Below are 22,781 nucleotides of genomic sequence, written 5' to 3'. Positions count from 1 at the left end.
TAAAACAAAAAATTTTTTCATGGCTTGTGAATCAATATCTAAAGCTCAAAGTGTGTATGTATGTGTGTGTGTGTGTGTGTGTGTGTATGTTTGTTTGTTTGGGTATATGGGCACGGGACTATGGGATGGAGGATATGTATGACGGGTATATGGGCACAGGACTATGGGATGGCGAATATGTATGATGGGTATATGGGCACAGGACTATGGGATGGAGGATATATATGATGGGTATATGGGCACGGGACTATGGGATGGAGGATATGTATGACGGGTATATGGGCACAGGACTATGGGATGGCGAATATGTATGATGGGTATATGGGCACAGGACTATGGGATGAGGATATATATGATGGGTATATGGGCATGGGACTATGGGATGGAGGATATGTATGATGGTATATGGGCACGGGACTATGGGATGGAGGATAATTATAATTTTCTATAACTAACCACAGTTAGTTACTATGCCCGGGCAGCGCCGGGCTCTTCAGCTAGTTTTTGAGATTTTTTATTTTAAAATCTTTCAAAGATTAATGTTTGTCTTTCTTTTCTAGGCTCCACAGCGGGAGGAGGACCTCGCCCTGGACAACGACGAGCTCATCCGTCTAGTCCAGGAGCGAGTCCCGTTGTGGGACACCCGTCACCAACTGCACTCGGACAACGTGGTGATCCGGCGGCTCTGGAACGAGGTGGCCGCATCGCTGATGGATGGCTGGGACAACGCCTCTCCCCGGGTCCGCAAGGATTTTCGTAAGTATTTAAATGCAGTGTGATGCAGCAGTGATCTTGGCCGGGATCACCCAACTGTGTGTGATGCTATTAACTCCATGGAGTTTCTATCATCACACACAGTTGGATGATCACAGCCTCCAGTGCATAGTCTTACTTTTTTTCTTTTTTTTTTTTCCACCACAGTGAACAAAGTCAGAACCCATTGGCGCTCGATGAAGGACCGCTTCAACAGGGATATCCGTCAGGAGAATCAGGTTCGCAGTGGTGCTGCGGCAAGGACCGGCACGAAGTACAGATACCATCGTGCCTTGGCATTTTTAAGACCGGTCCTTGCCTCCCGAACGTAAGTATTTTCTAGTTGTATTGTGTTTTATTCTGTGCTTTTCTATTCCACAGGAGTTGGCGATTGTTAATTTATGGTAGTAATTTCTTTCTTTTCTTTTCACAGCACCTGGAGCAGCACCCTGCAACCTGGGCCCGAAGCGGTCCTTCATCAAGCTGCCCCGGACCCCTCCCAGCCATCCATCAGCGAGGAAGCACCTTGCAGGTCTGCACCACAGTCATCTGGAGACCAGGAAGCTGGTCGCTCAGGTGTTCCCCTGTCCCAGGTCTCTGCCACTGGTTTTGCGGGCACTTCCCGCCAGCAGCGGCAGAGGACCTCGGACAGGCCTCTCATGCCCGAGTTCGTTGAATTGAGCTCGGTCTTTCAGAGTAGCCTCAAGGCACTCTCCGATAGACTTGAGAGTGGTTTCCTCCTTTTGGACCAACGCTACAAGTCTATCGAGGGTCGCCTTGAGCGCCTGGAAGTCGACCTCGCCAGACCAGCGCATCATTTTTATACCCAAATAGCTCGGGACACGGCGGAACACCTTACCCCTGACCTCCAGTTGACTGTCATGCACGCCAAGGCAATCTCATATGGGGGGTCCTACTCTACATTTTTATTTATTCACTGTGCCATTTCGGCCTCCTAAATGTTTTAAAAGCAAGACCATATCAAATGCAATCCATACCTGAAGCATATCTGCATCACTCCCGTGCAGCCAGATGGATCAGGTACAGATAAAGGCCAACCAGGACTAAACACAGACATCTCAGGTTTGACCTCCACTCCTAACATTTAGGAGGCCGCAATGGCACAGTGAATAAATAAAAATGTAGAGTAGGACCCCCCATATGAGATTGCCTTGGCGTGGCGGGGTGGCTCAATATATTGATCAATATTTTGCTAAATGTCTCATTTTGAATGCAGTAAGATATGTGCATATGCACCTCATGTTATGCGTTCTGACCACTGGCAGTGCTGGCTCTTCTCTCTAATTATTGCAAATTGGTTTTGTGGCTGACCACCACTGTTGCCGTGCACGCTGGGTCATGTTCGCCATCTTTTCTGTGTTTATTGTGGTTGATCTAGGCTGCTGTGCACACTCACGGCAGCCCCGCCCTGCCCCAGGCTTTATTTATTTTTGCATCCATGTCTGAGCCTGCGCTGCCCTTCATCGTTGTTTGCTGGTCAGGCAGTGTGTGGAGGTCAAACCTGAGATGTCTGTGTTCAGACCTGGTTGGCCTTCATCTGCACCTGCTCCATCTGGCTGCACGGGAGTGATGCAGATATGCTTCAGGTATGGATTGCATTTGATATGGTCTTGCTTTTAAAACATTTAGGAGGCCGAAATGGCACAGTGAATAAATAAAAATGTGGAGTAGGACCCCCCATATGAGATTGCCTTGGCGTGGCCGGGTGGCTCAATATATTGATCAATATTTTGCTAAATGTCTCATTTTGAATGCAGTAAGATATGTGCATATGCACCTCATGTTATGCGTTCTGACCACTGGCAGTGCTGGCTCTTCTCTCTTTTTATTGCAAATTGGTTTTGTGGCTGACCACCACTGTTGCCGTGCACGCTGGGTCATGTTTGCCATCTTTTCTGTGTTTATTGTGATTGATCTAGGCTGCTGTGCACACTCACGGCAGCCCCGCCCTGCCCCAGGCTTTATTTATTTTTGCATCCATGTCTGAGCCTGCGTTGCCCTTCATCGTTGTTTGCTGGTCAGGCAGTGTGTGGAGGTCAAACCTGAGATGTCTGTGTTCAGACCTGGTTGGCCTTCATCTGCACCTGCTCCATCTGGCTGCACGGGAGTGATGCAGATATGCTTCAGGTATGGATTGCATTTGATATGGTCTTGCTTTAAAAACATTTAGGAGGCCGAAATGGCACAGTGAATAAATAAAAATGTAGAGTAGGACCCCCCATATGAGACTGCCTTGGCGTGGCGGGGTGGCTCAATATATTGATCAATATTTTGCTAAATGTCTCATTTTGCATGCAGTAAGATATGTGCATATGCACCTCATGTTATGCGTTCTGACCACTGGCAGTGCTGGCTCTTCTCTCTTTTTATTGCAAATTGGTTTTGTGGCTGACCACCACTGTTGCCGTGCACGCTGGGTCATGTTTGCCATCTTTTCTGTGTTTATTGTGATTGATCTACGCTGCTGTGCACACTCACGGCAGCCCCGCCCTGCCCCAGGCTTTATTTATTTTTGCATCCATGTCTGAGCCTGCGTTGCCCTTCATCGTTGTTTGCTGGTCAGGCAGTGTGTGGAGGTCAAACCTGAGATGTCTGTGTTCAGACTTGGTTGGCCTTCATCTGCACCTGCTCCATCTGGCTGCACGGGAGTGAAGCAGATATGCTTCAGGTATGGATTGCATTTGATATGGTCTTGCTTTAAAAACATTTAGGAGGCCGAAATGGCACAGTGAATAAATAAAAATGTAGAGTAGGACCCCCATATGAGATTGCCTTGGCGTGGCGGGGTGGCTCAATATATTGATCAATATTTTACTAAATGTCTCATTTTGAATGCAGTAAGATATGTGCATATGCACCTCATGTTATACGTTCTGACCACTGGCAGTGCTGGCTCTTCTCTCTTTTTATTGCAAATTGGTTTTGTGGCTGACCACCACTGTTGCCGTGCACGCTGGGTCATGTTCGCAATCTTTTCTGTGTTTATTGTGATTGATCTAGGCTTCTGTGCACACTCACGGCAGCCCCGCCCTGCCCCAGGCTTTATTTATTTTTGCATCTATGTCTGAGCCTGCGTTGCCCTTCATCATTGTTTGCTGGTCAGGCAGTGTGTGGAGGTCAAACCTGAGATGTCTGTGTTCAGACCTGGTTGGCCTTCATCTGCACCTGCTCCATCTGGCTGCACGGGAGTGATGCAGATATGCTTCAGGTATGGATTGCATTTGATATGGTCTTGCTTTTAAAACATTTAGGAGGCCGCAATGGCACAGTGAATAAATAAAAATGTAGAGTAGGACCCCCCATATGAGATTGCCTTGGCGTGGCGGGGTGGCTCAATATATTGATCAATATTTTGCTAAATGTCTCATTTTGCATGCAGTAAGATATGTGCATATGCACCTCATGTTATGCTTTCTGACCACTGGCAGTGCTGGCTCTTGTCTCTTTTTATTGCAAATTGGTTTTGTGGCTGACCACCACTGTTGCCGTGCACGCTGGGTCATGTTCGCCATCTTTTCTGTGTTTATTGTGATTGATCTAGGCTGCTGTGCACACTCACGGCAGCCCCGCCCTGCCCCAGGCTTTATTTATTTTTGCATCCATGTCTGAGCCTGCGCTGCCCTTCATCGTTGTTTGCTGGTCAGGCAGTGTGTGGAGGTCAAACCTGAGATGTCTGTGTTCAGACCTGGTTTGCCTTCATCTGCACCTGCTCCATCTGGCTGCACGGGAGTGATGCAGATATGCTTCAGGTATGGATTGCATTTGATATGGTCTTGCTTTTAAAACATTTAGGAGGCCGCAATGGCACAGTGAATAAATAAAAATGTAGAGTAGGACCCCCATATGAGATTGCCTTGGCGTGGCGGGGTGGCTCAATATATTGATCAATATTTTGCTAAATGTCTCATTTTGAATGCAGTAAGATATGTGCATATGCACCTCATTTTATGCGTTCTGACCACTGGCAATGCTGGCTCTTCTCTCTTTTTATTGCAAATTGGTTTTGTGGCTGACCACCACTGTTGCCGTGCACGCTGGGTCATGTTCGCCATCTTTTCTGTGTTTATTGTGATTGATCTAGGCTGCTGTGCACACTCACGGCAGCCCCGCCCTGCCCCAGGCTTTATTTATTTTTGCATCTATGTCTGAGCCTGCGTTGCCCTTCATCATTGTTTGCTGGTCAGGCAGTGTGTGGAGGTCAAACCTGAGATGTCTGTGTTCAGACCTGGTTGGCCTTCATCTGCACCTGCTCCATCTGGCTGCACGGGAGTGATGCAGATATGCTTCAGGTATGGATTGCATTTGATATGGTCTTGCTTTTAAAACATTTAGGAGGCCGCAATGGCACAGTGAATAAATAAAAATGTAGAGTAGGACCCCCCATATGAGATTGCCTTGGCGTGGCGGGGTGGCTCAATATATTGATCAATATTTTGCTAAATGTCTCATTTTGCATGCAGTAAGATATGTGCATATGCACCTCATGTTATGCGTTCTGACCACTGGCAGTGCTGGCTCTTGTCTCTTTTTATTGCAAATTGGTTTTGTGGCTGACCACCACTGTTGCCGTGCACGCTGGGTCATGTTCGCCATCTTTTCTGTGTTTATTGATATTGATCTAGGCTGCTGTGCACACTCACGGCAGCCCCGCCCTGCCCCAGGCTTTATTTATTTTTGCATCCATGTCTGAGCCTGCGCTGCCGTTCATCGTTGTTTGCTGGTCAGGCAGTGTGTGGAGGTCAAACCTGAGATGTCTGTGTTCAGACCTGGTTGGCCTTCATCTGCACCTGCTCCATCTGGCTGCACGGGAGTGATGCAGATATGCTTCAGGTATGGATTGCATTTGATATGGTCTTGCTTTTAAAACATTTAGGAGGCCGCAATGGCACAGTGAATAAATAAAAATGTAGAGTAGGACCCCCCATATGAGATTGCCTTGGCATGGCGGGGTGGCTCAATATATTGATCAATATTTTGCTAAATGTCTCATTTTGAATGCAGTAAGATATGTGCATATGCACCTCATGTTATGCGTTCTGACCACTGGCAGTGCTGGCTCTTCTCTCTTTTTATTGCAAATTGGTTTTGTGGCTGACCACCACTGTTGCCGTGCACGCTGGGTCATGTTTGCCATCTTTTCTGTGTTTATTGTGATTGATCTAGGCTGCTGTGCACACTCACGGCAGCCCCGCCCTGCCCCAGGCTTTATTTATTTTTGCATCCATGTCTGAGCCTGCGTTGCCCTTCATCGTTGTTTGCTGGTCAGGCAGTGTGTGGAGGTCAAACCTGAGATGTCTGTGTTCAGACTTGGTTGGCCTTCATCTGCACCTGCTCCATCTGGCTGCACGGGAGTGATGCAGATATGCTTCAGGTATGGATTGCATTTGATATGGTCTTGCTTTAAAAACATTTAGGAGGCCGAAATGGCACAGTGAATAAATAAAAATGTAGAGTAGGACCCCCATATGAGATTGCCTTGGCATGGCGGGGTGGCTCAATATATTGATCAATATTTTGCTAAATGTCTCATTTTGAATGCAGTAAGATATGTGCATATGCACCTCATGTTATACGTTCTGACCACTGGCAGTGCTGGCTCTTCTCTCTTTTTATTGCAAATTGGTTTTGTGGCTGACCACCACTGTTGCCGTGCACGCTGGGTCATGTTCGCCATCTTTTCTGTGTTTATTGTGATTGATCTAGGCTTCTGTGCACACTCACGGCAGCCCCGCCCTGCCCCAGGCTTTATTTATTTTTGCATCTATGTCTGAGCCTGCGTTGCCCTTCATCGTTGTTTGCTGGTCAGGCAGTGTGTGGAGGTCAAACCTGAGATGTCTGTGTTCAGACCTGGTTGGCCTTCATCTGCACCTGCTCCATCTGGCTGCACGGGAGTGATGCAGATATGCTTCAGGTATGGATTGCATTTGATATGGTCTTGCTTTTAAAACATTTAGGAGGCCGCAATGGCACAGTGAATAAATAAAAATGTAGAGTAGGACCCCCCATATGAGATTGCCTTGGCGTGGCGGGGTGGCTCAATATATTGATAAAAATTTTGCTAAATGTCTCATTTTGCATGCAGTAAGATATGTGCATATGCACCTCATGTTATGCATTCTGACCACTGGCAGTGCTGGCTCTTGTCTCTTTTTATTGCAAATTGGTTTTGTGGCTGACCACCACTGTTGCCGTGCACGCTGGGTCATGTTCGCCATCTTTTCTGTGTTTATTGTGATTGATCTAGGCTGCTGTGCACACTCACGGCAGCCCCGCCCTGCCCCAGGCTTTATTTATTTTTGCATCCATGTCTGAGCCTGCGCTGCCCTTCATCGTTGTTTGCTGGTCAGGCAGTGTGTGGAGGTCAAACCTGAGATGTCTGTGTTCAGACCTGGTTGGCCTTCATCTGCACCTGCTCCATCTGGCTGCACGGGAGTGATGCAGATATGCTTCAGGTATGGATTGCATTTGATATGGTCTTGCTTTTAAAACATTTAGGAGGCCGCAATGGCACAGTGAATAAATAAAAATGTAGAGTAGGACCGCCATATGAGATTGCCTTGGCATGGCGGGGTGGCTCAATATATTGATCAATATTTTGCTAAATGTCTCATTTTGAATGCAGTAAGATATGTTCTTATGCACCTCATTTTATGCGTTCTGACCACTGGCAGTGCTGGCTCTTCTCTCTTTTTATTGCAAATTGGTTTTGTGGCTGACCACCACTGTTGCCGTGCACGCTGGGTCATGTTCGCCATCTTTTCTGTGTTTATTGTGATTGATCTAGGCTGCTGTGCACACTCACGGCAGCCCCGCCCTGCCCCAGGCTTTATTTATTTTTGCATCCATGTCTGAGCCTGCGTTGCCCTTCATCGTTGTTTGCTGGTCAGGCAGTGTGTGGAGGTCAAACCTGAGATGTCTGTGTTCAGACCTGGTTGGCCTTCATCTGCACCTGCTCCATCTGGCTGCACGGGAGTGATGCAGATATGCTTCAGGTATAGTGTTGAGCATTCCGATACCGCAAGTATCGGGTATCGGCCGATACTTGATGTATCGGAATTCCGATACCGACTTCCGATATTTTTTCAATATCGGAATTCGGCATCGGAATCGGAAGTTCAAAGTTGATTGACGACCTGACGTCATAATGATGCGCGGTGTGTGCGCAACATGATGCGCCGTCATTTCGGGCCTTCCGGGGGTCTCTGCCGGCCTGCCGGGGGGCTGTGTGGACTGCCCGGGGTCGGTACCGGCCTGCCGGGGGGCTGTGCCGGCCTGCCGGTGGTCTGTGCACCCTGTGGGGCTCTGTACCGGCCTGCCGGGGGGCTGTGCCGGCCTGCCGGTGGTCTGTGCACCCTGTGGGGGTCTGTACCGGCCTGCCGGGGGGCTGTGCCGGCCTGCCGGTGGTCTGTGCACCCTGTGGGGGTCTGTGCCGGCCTGCCGGGGGGCTGTGCCGGCCTGCCGGGGGGCTGTGCTGATGTCCGGGGGTCTGTGCAAGCATCGTCCGATGGGACTACAAGTCCCATCTGGCGATGCCTGCTACCATGACAGTGATTGACACATTAGCCAATGATGGGACAGTAGTAGTCCCATCATCCGGCTAATGTGTTAAATGTTAAAAAAAAAAAAAAAAATACGACATACATACTACATACATACTACATGCTACATACATACTACATATATACTACATGCATGCTACATACATACTACATGCTACATACATACTACATATATACTACATGCATGCTACATACATACTACATGCTACATACATACTACATATATGCTACATATATACTACATACATGCTACATACATGCTACATACATACTGCATGCTACATACATACTACATACATACTACATACATACTACATACATACTACATGCATGCTACATACATACTACATACATACTACATGCATGCTACATACATACTACATACATGCTACATACATACTACATGCTACATACATACCACATACATACTACATACATGCTACATGCTACATACATACTACATACATACTACATACATACTACATACATGCTACATGCATGCTACATACATACTACATGCATGCTACATACATACTACATGCATGCTACATGCATGCTACATACATACTACATGCTACATACATACCACATACATACTACATACATGCTACATGCTACATACATACTACATACATACTACATACATGCTACATACATACTACATGCATGCTACATGCATGCTACATACATACTACATGCATGCTACATACATACTACATGCATGCTACATACATACTACATGCATGCTACATGCATGCTACATACATACTACATGCTACATACATACCACATACATACTACATACATACTACATGCTACATACATACTACATATATACTACATGCATGCTACATACATACTACATGCTACATACATGCTACATACATGCCACATACATGCCACATACATACCACATACATACCACATACATACTACATACATACTACATACATACTACATACATACTACATACATACTACATGCTACATACATACCACATATATACTACATACATACAATACATACATAGACATACAGTACATATAACATAGAGTAACATACTTACCAATACTTGTCACATTGTTCCCCGAAGCCATTGTCTTTTCCGGAATAAATATTAACATAACAAACCACAAAAATACTCACCCACGATCCGAAGCAGTCCACGAGTGTGTCCCACGACGATCTTGGGTAGAGAACTGCAGCATCAGATGATGCTGCCGTTCTCTACGGGCTGCAGGAATCCAATGACGGAAGGTAGGTATCCTTTCGCACTGTATTCCTCCGCCACTTAAAAAAAAAAAAAAAGTCCCTAGTCTCACTTTATGCCATTGCTGCGTGGGAATTTCCCACACAGCAATGGCATAAAGTGAGACTAGGGACTTTTTTTTTTTAAGTGGCGGAGGAATACAGTGCGGAAGGATACCTACCTTCCGTCATTGGATTCCTGCAGCCCGTAGAGAACGGCAGCAACAGCTGATGCTGCAGTTCTCTACCCAAGATCGTCGTGGGACACACTCGTGGACTGCTTCGGATCGTGGGTGAGTATTTTTGTGGTTTGTTATGTTAATATTTATTCCGGAAAAGACAATGGCTTCGGGGAACAATGTGACAAGTATTGGTAAGTATGTTACTCTATGTTATATTTACTGTATGTCTATGTATGTATTGTATGAATGTATTGTATGTATGTAGTATATATGTGGTATGTATGTAGCATGTAGTATGTATGTAGTATGCATGTAGCATGCAGTATGTATGTAGCATGCATGTAGTATATATGTAGTATGTATGTAGCATGTAGCATGTATGTAGTATGTATGTGGTATGTATGTAGCATGTAGTATGTATGTAGCATGCATGTAGTATATATGTAGTATGTACGTAGCATGTAGTATGTATGTAGTATGTATGTGGTATGTATGTAGCATGTAGTATGTATGTAGCATGCATGTAGTATGTATGTAGTATGTATGTAGTATGTAGCATGCATGTAGTATGTATGTAGTATGTATGTAGTATGTATGTGGTATGTATGTAGCATGTATGTAGCATGCATGTAGCATGCATGTAGCATGCATGTAGTATGTATGTAGTATGTATGTAGCATGCATGTAGCATGCATGTAGTATGTATGTAGCATGTAGTATGTATGTAGCATGTAGTTTGTATGTAGCATGCATGTAGTATTTTTTTTTTTTTTTTTTTTTTTTTTAACATTTAACACATTAGCCGGATGATGGGACTACTACTGTCCCATCATTGGCTAATGTGTCAATCACTGTCATGGTAGCAGGCATCGCCCGATGGGACTTGTAGTCCCATCGGACGATGCCTGCACAGACCCCCGAAGCCTGCACAGACCACCGGCAGGCCGGCACAGCCCCCCGGCAGGCCGGCACAGCCCCCCGGAGCCTGCACAGACCACCGGCAGGCCGGCACAGCCCCCCGGCAGGCCGGCACAGACCACCGGAGCCTGCACAGACCACCAGCAGGCCGGCACAGCCCCCCGGCAGGCCGGCACAGACCACCGGAGCCTGCACAGACCCCCTGGCAGGCCGGCACAGCCCCCCGAAAGGCCCGTACAGACCCCAGAGAGGCTGTACAAGGCAAAAACAGGGTTTTTCTTATTCCGATACCGGAAGTCCCATAGACTTGAATGGGACTTCCGGTATCGGAATCGGCGATACCGATACTTTTTTTAAAGATCGGCCGATCCATTCCGATCCGATACTTTGAAGTATCGGACGGTATCGCTCAACTCTATTCAAGTATGGATTTCATTTGATATGGTCTTGCTTTTAAAACATTTAGGAGGCCGCAATGGCACAGTGAATAAATAAAAATGTAGAGTAGGACCCCCCATATGAGATTGCCTTGGCGTGGCGGGGTGGCTCAATATATTGATCAATATTTTGCTAAATGTCTCATTTTGAATGCAGTAAGATATGTGCATATGCACCTCATGTTATGCGTTCTGACCACTGGCAATGCTGGCTCTTCTCTCTTTTTAATATATATATTTATATATATATATATATATATATATATATATATATATATATATATATATATATATATATATATATATTTATATATATATATATATATATATATTTTTTTTTTTTTATGGTGGTTTCCCTTTCTTTACTTTAACCTGGGCAGGTGAGTAGTGGAGTTTATTAAGACACAGTACACTGGATACAGGTATAAAAAAACATGTATTTTATTTTTAACAAACAACAAAACTATTAAACCATTTGATCCTGCCATGCTACACGACCCACATCGGATAAAAAGAAGTCCGCAAATTGGTCCCTCATTTGGGCAACTTCGACTGAGGACCGAAGAGGGTGCTGAGTAAAATCTGGCAAAGGGTTGGCAGCAGGCTCATCCATGTCAAAGTTCGGCCGCTCCTTTGCCATAACAAAATTGTGCAGAACCACACATGCCTTCACCACCTCATCCACTGTTTCCATTTTGAGATTGATGGCGGTGCTGAGAATTCGCCATCTGGACACTAGAATGCCAAAGGCGCACTCTACAGCCCTTGTAAGCCTGTAGTTGAAAATTTTCTTGGGGTGGTCCAAGTCACGGCTGGAGTACGGCTTCAGCAGGTTTGGGCACATCTGAAATGCCTCATCCCCAACCACTACAAATGGCAGTGGTGGAGTTTGGGTTTGGGGAAGAGGCCGTGCCAGTGGAAAATTGAAATGGTTGCCGTACAACCTCCAGCCCATATCAGAGTTCTTAAAAGTCTGTGAATCGTTGCCCCGTCCGAATGCCCCTATGTCCACCGCCACAAACCGGCAGTCTGCATCCGCAATGGCCATTAGGACTGTGGAAAAGTACTTCTTGTAGTTGTAGTACTCAGAGCCACTTCTTGCAGGTTTTGTGATCTGGATGTGCTTCCCATCCACCGCTCCTAGGCAGTTCGGGAAATTGCAGACTGCCCAGAATTTCTCTGATATTTGAAGCCACTTTTCGGCAGTGGGCAATCGCAGAAACTCCGGACACAGAACATCCCACAGAGCCCTGCAGGTGTCGGCAACAATCCCGGATAAAGTAGAGATTCCCAGCCGGTACTGGAAATGCAGGGATGAAAGACTCTCTCCAGTTGCCAGGAACCTGCCAAACATAAAAAGAAAAAATAATTATATTTCTGTCTTGGGTATTACTAAAAACACTGAAATTAAAAAAGTACATGGCCTAACTATTTTGCATTTTTTTTAATACAACATAGCAAAAAAAATGTTATAAAGGCTTGGGATTAGTACATGCCAGAAGAAAAACCATTATGCAAAAAAGCAATTTCCCAAAAATAATGTTAAAATTCAATAGCCAAAAAAAAACCTAATTTTTTGGATCAAAAAAAAAAATGGGATTAGTACATGACAGAAGAAAAACCATTATGCAAAAAAGCAATTTCCCAAAAATAATGTTAAAATTCAATAGCCAAAAAAAACCCTAATTTTTTTGACTAAAAAAAAAAAATGGAAAATGCCAAAAAAATTATGCAAACATAACAACATACATACCGTAAGGTGACAAGGAGCCTTTCTTCGGGAGGAATGGCACGCCGGAGCTGAGTGTCCCTTCTCTGGATGTTTCCTTCAACCATACCCAGCAAGTCAAGGAAGCTTTCCTGGGACATCCGTATATAGTCAGCAAATTTCTCCGGGTTTTCCTGTAGCTCGCTGTACAGCGTGTGATATGCTCCACGGCTTGCCCGGAGTTCGATGATTGGATGCCTCCAAAACCGACGCCGCTGCCGTCTCTGCTGTCTCTCCCTCTCCCTTTCTTGCTGGCAACAAAAGGCATACGCCTGAGACAGCGCGATGTCAAGATCCAGCTTGAAGCGGAAATTATCCAGACGCAGGTCCATCTTGACACCGGAAACAGCAGCAAAATCTGATGAATTCAGCAGTACAGGGTCTATAAAACATTCCAATGACACACGCCCACTGGTGACCCATTGGTGTTCAAGGATTTTTCTATTGTGAAATGTCACACCTAAAAACGCATGCGCATAAAAAACGCAACCACATGCAAAAACGCATGTAAAACGCAAGTAACGCTGCGTTATTTTGACCCATCAGCGTGCGCATGACGAAAAAAAACGCGCGTTTGTTTTGCGTTTTTCTTTGCGTTTTTTATGCGCACGATGCGCTGCGCAAAAAAACGCTAATGTGAAACTAGCCTAATTGCCACACTCAAGAAAAAATGGATCTCAGTTTGGTGAAGAAAAAAATCCTATTAGCCCTTAGAAAATTAAAAACTTGGGGCTAAAACAACTTTTTAGTGGTAAAAATGTAATTTTTTTTCTTTCTTCACCACCCAATTTTATAAAATTCTGTGAAGCACATGTGGTGTCAATATGATCATTGCACCCCTATATGAATCCTTTGGGGAGCATAGTTTGAAGAATGAATTCACACATGGGTTTTTTTGCTATTCTGGCACCTCAGGGGCTCAGCCATTGTGAAATGCTATCTTCAAACTTTTGCAACAAAATCTGAACTCCACACGACATGACATCCTATAATTGTCCCAGCAAATTGTGCATTCAAATAGTCAAATGATGCTCCTTCTCTTCCGAGTTCTGCCATGTGCCCAAATAGTGATTTTCTCCCACATAAGGGGTATCGGCATTGTAAGGAGAACTTGTACAACAAATTTTGGGATCCATTTTTTTCCTGTTACCCTTGTAAACATAAAAAATTTTGGATCTGAATAAAGTTTTTGTGAAAAAAAGTTAAATGTTCATTTTTTTTTCCACATTCCAAAAATCCCAGTGAAGCACCTGAAGGGTTAATAAACTTCTTGAATGTGGTGTTGCGCATATTGAATGGTGCAGTTTTTTATAGTGGTGTCACGTTTGGGTATTTTCTATCACATAGACTCCTCAAAGTCATTTCAAATGTGAGGCGGTCCCTAAAAAAATGGTTTTGCAAATTTTGTTGGGAAAGGGAGAAATCACTGGTTAATTTTAAACCCTTATAATTTCCTAACAATTTTTTTCAAAAATTGCACAGATGCAAAGTAGACATGTGGGCAATGTTATTTATTAACTATTTTGTGTTACACATCTCTCTGATTTAAGAGCATAAGAATTCAAAGTTTAATAAATGCTAAACTTTTAAAATTTTTGCTAAATTTCCACTCATTTTCACAAATAAACACAAGTTATATCTAAGAAATTTTAACACTGTCATGAAATATAGTATGTCACAAAAAACATTCTCAGAATCAGTGAGATCCATTGAAGCGTTCGAGAGTTGTAACCTGATCAATTGACATTGGTCAGAATTATAAAAATTGGCTTGGTCATTAACATGCAAACTACCATGGGAGTAAAGAGGTTAACCCCTTTCTGACATTAGATGTAATAATCCATCCATGAGCCCTGGGCCTATTTGACCCAGATTATAACGTCTGCGCAATTGCTCATGCACTCTGATTCTGACATCTGACACCTGGCACTAAGTGTCAGGAGCGGTCACAGACCGTTCCCGGCATTTTTATTTTATGAAATGCTGTTTTTGAATGAGATCGCAGCATTCTGGGAGTTGGCAGAGGGCTTGTCTCAAATTTTCTCTTCTCTGTGGGTGTGTGTTAGTTCTTATTGGTGTAAATCTCCTACAGACCTTTGGATCGGAGACCCCACAGCGTGATGTGGTGTCCCGATCATTGCCATGGTGACCCAATGTCGCCATGATGACATCTGGGTCGCCAGACCTAACATACTTACTGATTATGCCCAGTGCATGATGAGCAAGTTTGTCTGTCAGTGCAGAACTGACAGTTTCTACAGCATCCCCATGTGGTAGAAGCGATCAGCCTGCAAAAAATGATTGTCCCATAGTGGGACAAAGTTAAAAAAAAATAGAAAAAATTAAAAAAAAAAATAATCAATTGTAAAAATATAAAAAAATCAAAAATAATAAAAAACTGAAAATATTTTAGACCGCTAAGTAAATATTTGAATGAAAAAAATTTGAACAATAAAACTACACATATTTGGAATTGCCGAGTACACAACAACCCGACCTATAAAACTGTCCCACTAGTTAACCTTTTTAGTGAACACCATAAAAATATAAATAAAAGACAAGGCAGCAAACAATGCTTTATCATCATACCGCAGAACAAAAAGTGAAATAAACGCGATTAAAAAAGAATATAAATAAACATGGTACCGCTGAAAACGTCATCTTGTCCCTCAAAAAGAAAACCACCATACAGCTCCATCAATAGAAAAATAAAAAGTTATAGCTCTCAGAATAAAGCGATGCAAAAATATTTATTTTTCCTATAAAATAGTTTTAATTGTGTAAAACAAACGTAAAAAATATAGAAATGAGTTATTGCTCTAATCGTACTGACTCGACGAATAAACTCGTTTATCAATTTTACCACACACCGAATAGCATAAACCCCCAAAAGAAATTCCTGAATTGCTAGTTTTTGTTAATTCTGCCTCCCAAAAATCAGAATAGAAAGCGATCAAAAAATATCATGTACCCAAAAATAGTACCAATGAAAAGTCAACTCGTCCCTCAAAAAACAAGATCTCACATGACTTTGTGGGCAAAAATACAGAAAAATTATAGCTCTCAAAATGTGGTAATGCAAAAACTATTTTTGGAAATAAAAAGCTTTTTATTGTTTAACAGCTGCCAAACATAAAAACCCGATATAAATCTGGTATCGCTGTAATCACATCGACCCAAAGAATAAAGTCACCTAATTGCTTATACTGTACGAGGAATGGCGTAAAAATAAAAAAAAACAATTCTTCACATGCTGCTGATTTTTTAATTCTGCATCGCAAAGTTTGTAGTAAGCCTTGGCACACATTTATCCTGCACTCTGCGCTGAGTGCTTCCCCCGTGGTTTCTGTGTAAATCTCTGAAATACATTAATCAGGCAGAACCCACGGCAAAAAATTCCCTATAATGATGAATATGGAGGCACTGTGGATGCAGTCTGACCTATGATCCGGCAGTGTCCATCTTTTTAGGATTGCATAAAAGTGCCATTGGCCACAGTTTTGTGCACTTCTGAAAAGAAGGACACCACTGAACAAAGGCCAGATGGAGTCCAGAGTAACTCTGCTACCTCATTATAGTGAACGGATCCTTCAGTTGTTTCATCTGAATCATGTCTCTTGGAGATTTAGATGGAAACCCCAAAGTAAGTGCTTGGCGTAGAGTGCCAGATAAATGTGATCCCAAATGTTATGTAAAATGTTCCCAAAAAAAGCTTCAACTCAATTTACAAAAAAAAGCTAGCCCCCAATCAGATCCATCATCTGTTAACAGAAATATAGGGAGCTTCCATGTTACTGGTAGCACAAAGGCTCTGGAAAAACAAAATGGCTCCTCACTCACCAAAAGAAATTCAGCAAATTCTGCGCTTCCAAATCCAAATGCCCCCCTCCCTTCTGAGCCTCACAGTGTACCTAAACCACATATTGCATCCACGCTTGGCATTTTTGAAGTGACGAGAGCCCACCTAACTTATGGGTGCATGCCTTCAGAAGCACGGGTTGGGCATAACATACTTGTGACTGAAAAAATACCCATGGAGTCAAAATCAACACTACACTTGTAGCACTTGTAGATAAATTCCACAAGGGGCATAGGTCACTCGAGAGGGGATTCTGCTCTTCAAGCAATTAGGAGATCTATATATGGAGTCTGCAAATTGTTCTAGGAAAATCTGTGCTCCAGGAGGCAAATAGCGCTCAGTTCCTCTTGAGTGTCTCTCCGCATGGCTAAAAAGTACTGTTCTGCCACATATGGGGTATTGCCATGTCCAACAGAAATTGTGGAACAAATCTTGCTGCCAATTTTACCTACTTGTTGTATGAAAATGTAAAATCTGGGGCTGAAATAAAATTATGGTGGTAAAAATGTAGTTATTTTGTCTTCACTGCCCAATGGTATAAAACTCTGTGACATACCCATGGTGTCAATGTGATCACTGCACCCCTAGATGAATTCATTGAGAGGTGTAGTTTGTAAAATGTGGTCACTTATGGGGGTTCTGATGTTCAGGCACCTCATGGGTTCTCACAGTGGGTCATGGCACCTGCAAACCATAACTGTAAAATCTGGTTCCCCTTGCCTACTGAGCTTTGCACTATACCTGAAACATATTTCCTGTTACATGTAGGGTACTGGACCTCAGTTTGTTGTAAAAAAATGTCCTATTTGCCCTTAGAAAAATTAAAAACTTGGACATAAAACATTTTAGTGATAAAAATGTAATTTATTCTTTCTTCACTGCTCAGTGGTATAAAACTCTGTGAGACACATGTGCACCCCTAGATGAATTCATTGGGGAGTGCAGTTTGTAAAATGAGTTCAGATATAGAGGGATTCTCTTGTTCTGGCACCTCAGGGGCTCTGTCAATGTGACATGAGGCCCTCAAACCACTCCAGCAAAATCTGAACTCTAACACGGTGCCTTTTCCCTTCTGAGCTTTGCACTGTGCCTCAAAAGTAGTATTCCCACACATATGGGGTATCGGCATACTCAGGAGAAATTGTACTACAAACTGTAAGGTGCAAGTTCTCCTGTTACCCCTATGAAAATGTAATATTTTGTGCTAAAAACATATTTGTGGGGAAAATTTTAATTTTTTATATTTTTAAAGCTTAACATTTCAAACTTTTGTGAAGCAACTGAGAGTTCAATGTGCTCACCACACATCTAGATTAGCTCCCTGAGGGGGTTTAGTTTCCAAAATGGTTTTACTTGACTGGGATTTTCAGTGTTGATGTACATTAGATGCTCTCCAAACGTGACATGACATCCACCAATTTTTCCAGCAAAGTTTGCATTCAAAAAGTCAAATGGCGCTTCTTCCCTTTCAAGCTCTCCTGTGTGCCCCAACAGTGATTTTCTCCCTCATATGGGGTATCAGCTTGCTCAGGAGAAATTGCACAACAAATTGTATGGTGTAAATTTTCCTATTGCTCATAAAAATGCAATATTTTGAGCTAAAAACATACTTGTGGAGAAAATTAGATTTTTTAATTTTTATGGCTCAAGGTTATAAACTTCTGTGAAGCACCTGAGTGTTCAATGTGCTCACGACAAATCTAGATCAGTTCCCTGAGGGGTCTGGTTTTTAAAATGGTGTCACTTGTGGGGGATTTTCACTGTTTCAGCACATCAGAGGCTCTACAAACGTGACATGGTATGCGCAAATTGTTCCAGCAAATTTTGCATTCAAAAAGTCAAATGGCGCTCCTTCCCTTCCAAGCTCTGCCGTGCGCCCAAAAAGTTTTATGCCTCATATGGGTTAATGGCATGCTCAAGAGAAATTACACAACAAATTTTGGGGTTCATTTTTCAACTGTTACCCTTGTGAAAATGAAAAAAATTAGATTTGAAGTACATTTTTTGTTAAAAAAGGTAAATGTTCATTTTTTTCCCACATTCCAAAAATTCTGGTGAAGCACCTGAAGGGTTTAATTTCTTGAATGTGATTTGAGTACCTTGGTGGGTGTAGTTTTAAGAATGGTGTAACTTTTGGGTATTTTCTATCATATATACCCCTCTAAATGACTTTAAATGTGATGTGGTCCTTAAAAAATGGTGTAAAAATGAGAAATCGCTGGTCAACTTTTAACCCTTATAACTTCCTAACAAAAAAAATTTATTTCCAAAATTGTGCCGATGTAAAGTAGACATGGGGGAAATGTTACTTACTGAGTATTTTGTGTGATATATCTCTGTGATTTAAGGGCTTGCAAATTTAAATTTGGAAAATGGCAAAATTTTCCAAATTTTGGCCAAATTTCCATTTTTTTCACAAATAAACTCAAATCATATCAAATAAATTTTACCACTATCATGAAGTACAACATGTCATGAAAAAAACATTCTCAGAATCACCAGGATCCATAGAAGAGTTCCAGAGTTATTACCTCATAAATTGACAGTGGTCAGAATTGTAAAAAATTGGACTGGTCATTAACGTGCAAACTACCCTCGGGTATTTTTTTTAAATCATTCCCCTTGCCAAAAAATTACAAAATAAGAAATGAGGTGTATATGGATATAAAATTTAACTAACAAAACAAATATTCAATATCTAAAAAATGGTTTATGATATGCATTTAAATAAATTAGCAAAAATTGTGCTTATAAATGTTATTTCCTATATCATGTGTGGTATTACACTTCAAATAGCAGCAATACAGCCAAATACAAAGGAGAATATAAAGCAAGGGAATAGAGAAGTTAAAACCAAAAAAAGTTTAGGCAGAAAAAACAAGTTTTAATAAAGATATAAAGTAGTCATTGGTTTAATATAAGAATGATGTGTATTCACAAATTCATAACAAATCAATTAGAATTTACAAATAAACCATAAATAAAAAATATTTTAACCCCTTCAAGACCAAGCCTATTTTGACCTTAATGACCAGGCCATTTTTTGCAATTCTGACCAGTGTCCGTTTATGAGGTAATAACTTAGGAACGCTTCAATGTATCCTAGCAATTCCGAGAATGTTTTTTATGACATATTGGGCTTCATCTTAGTGGTAAATTTAGGTTGATAATTTTTTGCGTTTCTTTGTGAAAGAAATGGAAATTTGGCAAAAATTTTGAAAATTTCGCAATTTTCAAATTTTGAATTTTTATTCTGTTAAACCAGAGAGTTATGTGACACAAAATAGTTAATAAATAACATTTCCCACATTTCTACTTCACATCAGCACAATTTTTGAAACAATATTTTTTTATTAGGAAGTTATAAGGGTTAAAAGTTGACCAGCGATTTCTCATTTTTACAACAAAATTTACAAAACCATTTTTTTTAGGGACCACCTGACATTTGAAGTCACTTTGAGGGGTCTATATGGCAGACAATACCCAAAAGTGACACCATTCTAAAAACTGCTCCCCTCAAGCTACTCAAAACTATGTTCAAGAAGATTATTAACCCTTCAGGTGCTTCACAGGAACTAAAGCAATGTGGAAGGAAAAAATGGACATTTTAATTTTTCCAACAAACTTTTTTTTTAGCATCAATTTTTTCATTTTAACATGGGCAACAGGATAAAATGAATCCTGCAATTTGTTGGGCAATTTCTCCTGAGTACACCTATACCTCATATGTGATCATAAACCACTGCTTGGGCACACGGCAGGGCTCAGAAGGGAAGGAGCGCCATTTGACTTTTTGAATGGAAAATATGCTGGAATATTTAGCGGTTGCCATGTCGCGTTTGAAGAGCCCCGTGCACCTAAACATTGGATCACCCCCACAAGTGACCCCATTTTTGAAACTAGACCCTCCAAGGAACTTGTCTAGATGCATAATGAGCACTTTGAACCCCCAGGTGCATCACAAATTGATCCGTAAAAAAAAGTACTTTTTTTCACAAAAATTTTTTTTTAGCCTCTGTTTTTTCATTTTCACATGGGCAACAGGATAAAATGGATCCTAAAATTTGTTGGGCAATTTCTCCTGAGTACACCGATACCTCTTATGTGGTCATAAACCTTTGTTTGGGTGCACGGCAGGGCTCAGAAGGGAAGGAGAGCCATTTGACTTTTTGAATGGAAAATATACTGGAATATTTAGCGGTTGCCATGTCGCGTTTGGAGAGCCCCTGTGCACCTACACATTGGAGCTCCCCCACAAATGACCACATTTTGGAAACTAGACCCCTGAAGGAACTTATCTAGATGTGTAGTGAGCACTTTTAACCCCAAGTGCTTCACAGAAGTTTATAACGCAGAGCAGTGAAAATAAAACATTATTTTTTTCCTCAAAAATGATTTTTTTAGCCCGGTATTTTTTATTTTCACAAGGCTAACAGGAGAAATTGGACCTCAAAAGTTGTTGTGCAATTTGTCCTGAGTACACCGATACCCCATATGTGGGGGGGACCACTGTTTGTAAGCATGGAAGAGCTCAGAAGGGAAGGAGCACCATTTTGGAATGCAGAGTTTGATGGAATGTTCTGCGGGCATCATGTTGCTTTTGCAGAGCCCCTGATTTGCCTAAACAGTAGAAACCCCCCACAAGTGACCCCATTTTGGAAACTAGAACCCCCAAGGAGCTAATCTAGATGTGCAGTGAGCACTTTGAACCCTCCAGTGCTTCACAGAAGTTTATAACGCAGAGCCATGAAAAAAAAAAAAATTTCCTCAAAAATGATTTTTTAGCCCGCTATTTTTTATTTTCCCAAGAGTAACAGGATAAATTGGACCCCAAAAGTTGTTGTCCAATTTATCCTGAGTACGCTGGTACCCCATATGTGGGGGGAACCACTGTTTGGGCGCACGGCAGTGCTCTGAAGGGAAGGAGCGTCATTTGACTTTTTGAATGGAAAATTAGGTCCAATCGTTAGCAGACACCATGTCATGTTTGGAGAGCCCCTGTGTGCCTAAACATTGGAGCTCCCCCACAAATGACACCATTTTGGAAACTAAACCCCCTACGGAACTTATCTAGATGCATAGTGAGCACTTTGAACCCCCAGATGCTTCACAGAAGTTTATAACGCAGATCCGTGAAAATAAAAATATTTTTTTATTCCTCAAAAAGTGATTTTTTAGTGCGCTATTTTTTATTTTCACAATGGTAACAGGAGAAATTGGACCTCGAAAGTTGACGTCCAGTTTGTCCTGAGCACGCTGGTGCCCCATATGTGGGGGGGAACCACTGTTTGGGCACAAGTCGGGGCACAGAAAGGAAGTAGTGACGTTTTGAAATGCCGACTTGATGAAATGGTCTGCGGGCATCATGTTACATTTGCAGAGTCCCTGATGTACCTAAACAGTGGAAACCCAGCACAAATGACCCCATTTTGGAAACTAGACCACCCAAGGAACTAATCTAGATGTGTGGTGAGCACTTTGAACCCCCAAGTGCTTCGCAGAAGTTTATAACGCAGAGCCATGAAAATAAAAAAAATATTTTTTTCCTCAAAAAATGATTTTTAGCCCACTATTTTTTATTTTTACAAGGGTAACAGGATAAATTAGACCCCAAAATTTGTTGTCCAGTTTGTCCTGAGTACGCTGGTAACCCATATGTGTGGAGGGACCACTGTTTGGGCACACGTTGGGACTCAGAAGGGAAGTAGTGACATTTTGAAATGCCGACTTGATGGAATGGTCTGTGGGCATCATGTTACGTTTGCAGAGCCCCTGATGTGCCTAAACAGTGGAAACCCCCCACAAGTGACCCCATTTTGGAAACTAGACCACACTTGGAACTAATCTAGATATGTGGTGAGCACTTTGAACCCCTATGTTCTTCACAGAAGTTTATAGCGCAAAGCCGTGAAAATAAAAAATAATTTTTTTTCCACAAAAATAATTTTTTTAGCCCCCAATTTTTTATTTTCCCAAGGGTACCAGGAGAAATTAGACCCCCAAAGATGTTGTGCAATTTTTCTGGAGTACACTGAT

The 22,781-nt window shown here is 42.4% G+C and overlaps 1 protein-coding gene across 1 annotated transcript in view; it reads left to right on the top strand.

Annotated features, from left to right (window-relative positions):
• Window positions 1-349: 349 nt before the first annotated feature.
• The window catches only part of LOC141086085 (uncharacterized), a 43,969-nt gene continuing 21,537 nt past the window's right edge, over window positions 350-22,781 (top strand). Inside the window, exons 1-3 of the mRNA XM_073571778.1 lie at window positions 350-756; window positions 922-1,081; window positions 1,187-1,646. Of these exons, the coding sequence (XP_073427879.1) occupies window positions 711-756; window positions 922-1,081; window positions 1,187-1,646 (666 nt within the window). The 5' untranslated portion in view covers window positions 350-710. The remainder of the gene's footprint in view (window positions 757-921; window positions 1,082-1,186; window positions 1,647-22,781) is intronic.

Source organism: Dendrobates tinctorius, unplaced genomic scaffold, assembly GCF_039654945.1.
Source record: "Dendrobates tinctorius isolate UK_male_01 unplaced genomic scaffold, ASM3965494v1 ptg000030l, whole genome shotgun sequence".
NCBI lineage: Eukaryota > Metazoa > Chordata > Amphibia > Anura > Dendrobatidae > Dendrobates > Dendrobates tinctorius.
This window is presented reverse-complemented; position numbering and strand designations above follow the sequence as displayed.